The sequence below is a fragment of the Chiroxiphia lanceolata genome, unplaced genomic scaffold (genome assembly GCF_009829145.1).
Source record: "Chiroxiphia lanceolata isolate bChiLan1 unplaced genomic scaffold, bChiLan1.pri scaffold_74_arrow_ctg1, whole genome shotgun sequence".
Classification (NCBI taxonomy): domain Eukaryota; kingdom Metazoa; phylum Chordata; class Aves; order Passeriformes; family Pipridae; genus Chiroxiphia; species Chiroxiphia lanceolata.
The window spans coordinates 5,630-12,239 of record NW_022476535.1 but is presented as its reverse complement, the minus strand read 5'-3'; the positions used below and the strand labels follow the sequence as shown (position 1 = coordinate 12,239).

Below are 6,610 nucleotides of genomic sequence, written 5' to 3'. Positions count from 1 at the left end.
GCCACCCTTGGGGGACCCACGTGGACCAAACTCCCCCCCCCGGGTCACGGCGGGGGCAGGAGACGTCTGGACAGTGGGGGGAGAGGAAACGAAACCCACCCCCCCATTTCCTCCCCCTGCAGCCCCGGGGGACGAACCGGGGCCGATTTGGGGCTTCCAGGGAGGTCGGTACCGGCCCGGGGGGGCGGGGGGGGCAAACCAGGCTGAGGGGGGTTTAAAGAGCGGGGAGGGGCTCATGGGAGCGGGGAGGGGTCTGAGGGCCCCCCCCAATTCCCGGCGGGTTCCCCGAAACACGAAGGAAGCCGCTGCGGTCGGGGGGGCGGCGGCGGGGGATGCTCAGCCCGGGTTCTCCCGGGAAAATCCACCCCAAATCTGGGGGTCTCCCCCCAAACCTCAGCTCCTCCCCCCCCGAGTCACCCCCTCCCCGAGTTTGGGGGGGCTCCCGGCCCAGCCCAGCCCAGGAAGGAGCTGGAGGCGGGTGGAAAACCACTGGTTTAATACAAAAAAAAAGGGGGTCCGGGGGGGCGGGGGGGGCTCCTGGAGAGCCCCGGGGGTGGTCCCCGGGATTTTGTGGGGGGGGGTGTCCCAGCGGGACCAGCCGTGCTGGGGTGAACCCCCCCCTCTCCACGCGCCAGCGCGCGGGGCTGGGGGTCCTCGAATGTGCCCCCCCCTCCCTCCCCTCCCCTCCCCTCCTCTTCCCTCCCCACCGCGGGCGCCCCCGGGCCCCGTTTATCCCGGGAAAAGCCGCCCCGGCAATTCCCGGCGATTCCCGGCGGTTCCCGGCGGGAACAGGCGGTCGGAGCCGCCCACGGGGGATTCGCCACTGGCGCCAGGGGCTGCGGGGAGGGGCCCCGGGACCCGTCCGACAGGTCCCGCGGGGGCCCCGGGGCACGGGCAGGGCGTGGGAAGAGCCCCACGAGCCCCACGAGGGGCCGGGAACGGCACCGGGAACGGCACCGGGAATGGGGACCCGGGAATGGGGACCCGGGAACGGCACCGGGAATGGCACCGGGAATGCCGGTGGTGGGAGGGAAGGCGGGGGGGGGAGATGCCCCCCGGTGGGATCAAGGTGCAGGTGTCCGTCCGTACCGTCCGTCCGTACCTGGAGAAGGGGGAAGGTCCCGCTGATTTCGTACCGTGGGACCACCCCGGGGTGGCCTTGGGGGGCCACGGGGGCCACTTGGGGTGGTCGTGGGGCCACTGTGGGGCCACTTGGGGTGGTCGTGGGGCCACTTGGGGTGGTCGTGGGGCCACTGTGGGGCCACTCTGGGGTGGTCATGGGGCCACTTGGGGTGGTCGTGGGGCCACAGTGGGGCCACAGTGGGGCCACCCCGGGGTGGCCCTGGGGCCAGGGGGTGTCCATGGGGCAGCCCCAGGGCTGTGGGGCAGCCATAGGGTGTCCATGGGGCAGCCATGGGGTGACTGTGGGGCATCCATGGGGCTGCCTTGGAGCACCCACGGGGCCATGGGGCATCCATGGGGCATCCATTGGTTGTCCATGGGGTGTCCATGGGGCAGCCATGGGGTGACTGTGGGGCCACGGGGTGTCCATGGGGTATCTATGGGGTGGCCTTGGAGCACCCATAGGGCCATGAGGTCTCCATGGGGCATCCATGGGGCATCCACAGGTTGGTCTTGGAGCATCCATTGGTTATCCATGGGGTGACCTTGGAGCACCCACAGGGCCGTGGGGTGTCTATGGGGCATCCGTAGGGTATCCATGGGGTGGCCTTGGAGCACCCATAGGGCCATGGGGCATCCATAGGGTATCCATGGGGTATCCATGGGATATCCAGAGGGTATCCATGGGGTATCCATGGGATATCCATAGGGTATCCATGGGGTATCCATGGGATATCCATAGGGTATCCATGGGGTGACCTCACAGCACCCATAGGGCCATGGGGCAGCCATGGGGCATCCATAGGTTGGTCTTGGAGCATCCATTGGTTATCCATGGGGTGGCCTTGGAAACACCCATAGGGCCACAGAGCGTCCATGGGGCATCCATGGGTGTCCATGGGCATCCATGGGGTGTCCATGGGGTGGCCTTGGAACACCCATAGGCCGAAGGGGCATCCATGGGGCATCCATAGGGTATCCATTGGGGCATCCATGGGGTATCCATGGGGTGTCCTCGCAGCACCCCGGGGTGGCCTTGGAGCACCCATAGGGCCACGAGGTGTCCATGGGGCATCCATGGGGCATCCACAGGTTGGTCTTGGAGCATCCACTGGTTATCCACGGGGTGGCCTTGGAGCCCCCACTGGGAGCCTGTGGGGCACCCCGGGCGCTGCCCCCCCGCCCCCCCTCAGACGGAGGTGGTGCACTCGCGGGTGAGGGGCGAGGTGGGCAGCTCGCCCTTGGCGGGGGGGCCCCTGTCCAGGGAGCTGGACGAGCGCAGCGGGACCCCCATCCCCGCCCCCGCCCCGCCCCGGCCGGGGGGCTGCGCCCGGCGGGCCCCGCGGCAGCAGAGCAGGCGCAGGAACTCGGCGCGCATGTCCTTGCTGCGCAGGGTGTAGATGATGGGGTTGGCGGCCGAGTTGAGCGCGGCGAAGGCGAAGAAGTAGTTGGCCTTGTAGAGGACGCGGCACGAGCGCACGGGGCACGAGGCGTCCATGAGGAGGATGATGAAGGCGGGCAGCCAGCACACGATGAAGGCGCCCAGCACGATGGTGACGGTCTTGAGCAGCGCCAGGGTCTGCGCCGAGGCGATCTCGGCGTGGCTGGAGCGCACGATGCAGTAGATGCGCGTGTAGAGCCCCACGATGGCCAGCAGGATGAGGGTGAAGATGGTGGTGACGAAGAGCACGTAGCGCTTGGAGTAGAGCGGCAGGACGGTGGAGCAGTCCCGCAGGTCGCTGATGCAGTTCCAGCCCATGATGGGCAGGCTCCCGATGGCGGCGGCGATGACCCAGCAGGACCCGATGAGCAGCACCATGCGGCAGTTCTTGTCGCTGCTGTACACCTTCACCTTGGTGATGGCCACGTGCGCTCGATGGCGATGGCCAGCAGGCTGAACACCGAGGCGCCAGCGTGGCGAAGGCCGTGCCCATCGCGCACGAACCACTGCACCGGCGTCAGGTTGAAGGTGGTGGCCCCCGAGAGCAGGATGTTGGCCATGAAGGCCAGCCCGGCCAGCAGGTCGGAGAAGGGCCAGGTTGCGATGAAGATGTACATGGCCAGGTGCAGGCGCTGTTGCGGCAGATGGAGACGAGCACCAGCAGGTTCTCCAGCACGATGAAGCAGCAGAGGGCCACGATGAGCCCCGACAGCGCCCGGCGCGACGGCGACGACGGGCCCTCGGCGTCCTCCTTGGTGTAGTTGTAGTGCTCCCAGATCTTGTGCCGGTTGAAGTATTCCTTGTAGATGCTCCCCATGGCTCGTCCCGGCCCCCGCGCCCCGGCGGAGGCTCAGCGGGACATGGCGCCGGCGAGCCCGGAGACCTGGAGGGGGGGACACGGTGTGGGAACGGGGCTGGAGGGGTGGGAGTGGGCTGGGATGGGGTGGGAGTGGGCTGGGGGGGTGGGATGGGGTGGGAATGGGGCTGGGATGGGGTGGGAATGGGGCTGGGGGGACTGGGATGGGGTGGGAATGGGGCTGGGAGGGACTGGGATGGGGTGGGAATGGGGCTGGGATGGGGTGGGAATGGTACTGGGGGGCTGATATGGGGTAGGAATGGGGCTGGGGGGCCGGGGGGGGCACATCTGGGCACAACATCTGGCCCGGGCAGGGGACACGTGGCTGGTGGCCGAGGTGACTCGAGGAGGGAAAATGGAGGCAGGGGGTGTCTGAGGTGACGAGTGTGGCCTCCACAGGGACACCGTGGGGTGGCCTGAGGTGACACTGCTGGGGCGTCCCAGGGGGGGACATCCCCACTCCCCAACCCCCCCAAAATTGGGTGCGAAGCCACAGGGGGCTTTCAGGAGGGGGGTAGAAGAGTTGAGAGGGGGGGTGGGGGCATCCCCAGGAGGGGTGGGGACGGTTGGGGACACCCCCAGGGAGAGGTTGGGGACATTGGGGACACCCCCAGGGAGGGGTGGGGACATTGGGATGGCCCGTTGGTGCTGGGCCCTGACGGGGTTGGGGTGTGGGGACACCCGAGGTGTCCCCCCTGGTTGGGGAGGGGCTCCCTGTGTCTGCCCAGTTTGGGATGGGGACCCCCAGTACAATCCACGTCCCCCCTCCCCAGGTTAGGGGCGGGACTCCCAGTAAATCCATTTTCTCCCTCCCAGTTGGGATGGGCCCTCAGTTCATCCCTGTCCCCTCCACTCCCAGTTCGGGACGAGACCCCCGGGCAGGGCCCCCCCCGCGCGGGTCGGGGACCCCACCGAGGGCTCCGGGGGCGGGAGGACGGGAAGGGGGGGGTTGAAAAGGCCCCCGGTGCCGCGGCACCTCCGGCCGCCGCCCCCTCCATCCCGGGGCCCTCCCGGTACCGGAGCCGTCCCGACCCCGTCCCGGGAGCCCCCCGGGAGCCGTCCCGGTCCCGGATCACCCCCCGGTCCCGTCCTGGAGCTCGCCCGGAGACCCCCCCGGTCCCGGTCTCGGTCCCGTCCCGGGCCGTCTTGGTCGCGGAGCCCCCCCAGTCCCGTCCCGGAGCCACCTCGGTCCCCTCCCGGAGTCCCCCCCGGTCTCTGTCCCGTCCCGGAGCCCCCCTCAGAGCCGTCCCGGTACCGGAGCCCCCTCGGGCCCATCCCGGTACCGACCGAAGCTTTCCGGAGCCGTACCGGTCGGCGAAGCAGCCCCCGGTCCTGTCCCGGAGCCCTCCCGGTTCCGATCCCGTCCCGGAGCTCGTCTCGGAGCCCCCCCGGTCCCGTCCCGCCGCCCCCGGTCTCGGAGCCCCCCTGGGTCCCGGAGCCCCCCGATCCCGTCCAGAGCCCCCGGTCCCGTCCAGGAGCCCCCCACCGGTCCCGGAGCCCCCCGGTCCCGTCCCGGAGCCCCCCGCTCCGGTCCCGCCGCCCCCCGGTTCCTCGCGCAGCCGCGCCCGTGCCGGGACCCCGCCCCTCGCTCCCGCCGCCCCGGGACCCCCCGGGACCCCCCCGGGACCCCCCGGGGACCCCCCGTACCGGTGCCGGTGGGAGCCGCCGGTCGCGGGTCGGGGCCGGCGCGGAGCATCCGCCGCCTTCCCCTTCCCCTTCCCCTTCCCCGCCCGCCCCCGGGCCGGGGCTGCCCCGGGCGGAAGCCTCCGCCACGGGAACGGGGGGAGGGACGGCGGGGCCGGCGGGACCCCGGGAACGGCCCCGGGAGCGGCGGGACCCCGGGAACGGGAACAGCTGAGCGGGAACCGGGAACGGCCCCGGGATCCCAAACCGGGAATGGCCCCGGGATCCCAAACTGGGAACGGCCCCGGGAACAGCCCCAGGATCCCAAACTGGGATCCTGGACTGGGAACGCCCCGGGATCCTGCCCCGGGATCCTGAGCCAGGAACAGCCCCGGGAACAGCCCCAGGATCCCAAACTGGGAAGAGCAGCAGGAATGGCCCCAGGATTCTGTACCGGGAACAGTCCCCGCTGGCAACGGCCCTGGGATCCTGCCCCGGGATCCTGAACCGGGAGTGGTCCCGGGATCCTGAACCTGGGAGCAGCCCGGGGAACAGCCCTGGAATCCCGAACTGGGAATGGCTCCGGGATCCTACACCAGGATCCCCAACTGGGAACTGGGCAGGGTCCTGCGCTGGGAACCACTCCGGGATCCTAAACTGGGATCCCAAACTGGGATCTTGCCCCGGGATCCCAAACCGGGATCATGCACCAGGGTCCTGGACTGGGACCTTGCCCCGGGGAAACCACTCCGGGATCCCAAACTGGGATCCCACGCCGGGAATCACCCCGGGATCCTCCACGGGATCATCCCTTGGGATCCTGCCCCGGGACCCTCCCCAGGATCCCTGGATCCCGCAGCTCACTCCCACCGGGATCCCTCGGGGGGGGGCGATCCTGGAGCCGGGGGGGGGGTGTCACCCGGGGGGGGTCACCCGGGGCCCTCTGGATCCCAAAATATCCCGCGCTCCGCCCGGAGTCAAATTGGATCAGGGCGGGGGCCGGGCTTAGGGCCGGGTTTAGTGCCGGGCTTAGCGCCGGGTTCGGCCGCGGGGGCGGCGGGCAGATGGTGGGGGGGGGTCGGGGAGGGGGGGCCACGACCGGACACACACGTGGGGACACGCGTGGGAGGGGGGGCGGGGGGACAGCGACACGTGGGGGGCACGGGGAGGGGCGGGACGGGTGGGGCGGGACCCCCCGGCCGGACACGGTCACACCCCCCCCCCCCCCCCAGCCCCAGCGCGGGACCCCCCCCGAGACTTTGGGGACCTCTCAAGCTTTTTGGGGTCGCCTGTTGCACCCCCGGGGGGGTCCGAACGCCCCCGTTGCACCCCGGAGGGTCCCAGACCCCCAAGTGGGGAGGGGGGGACAAGACCCCCCCCGTGTCCTGTGTCACTCCCCCCGGAATGCCCGAGGACCCCCAAATGGGGGGGTGGGGAGGTGCTGAAACCCCCCTGTGTCCCCCCCTCGGCCCCCACCCGGGTGTCTGAGCCCCCCCAGATCCCCCCCAAATCGTGAGGGGGGACGGACCAGTCCCGCAGTAGCCCCCCGAGGGCACGACCCCCCCCGG

At 70.8% G+C, this 6,610-nt stretch overlaps 1 protein-coding gene across 1 annotated transcript; it reads right to left on the bottom strand.

Moving 5' to 3' along the window:
* Positions 1-2,311: 2,311 nt before the first annotated feature.
* S1PR2 (sphingosine-1-phosphate receptor 2) lies at positions 2,312-5,107 on the bottom strand. The gene is given in 4 exon segments (XM_032677661.1): positions 2,312-2,994; positions 2,997-3,197; positions 3,200-3,446; positions 5,067-5,107. Coding segments are annotated over 3 exon segments (1,065 nt in total). The 5' UTR covers positions 3,381-3,446; positions 5,067-5,107.
* Positions 5,108-6,610: the final 1,503 nt, after the last annotated feature.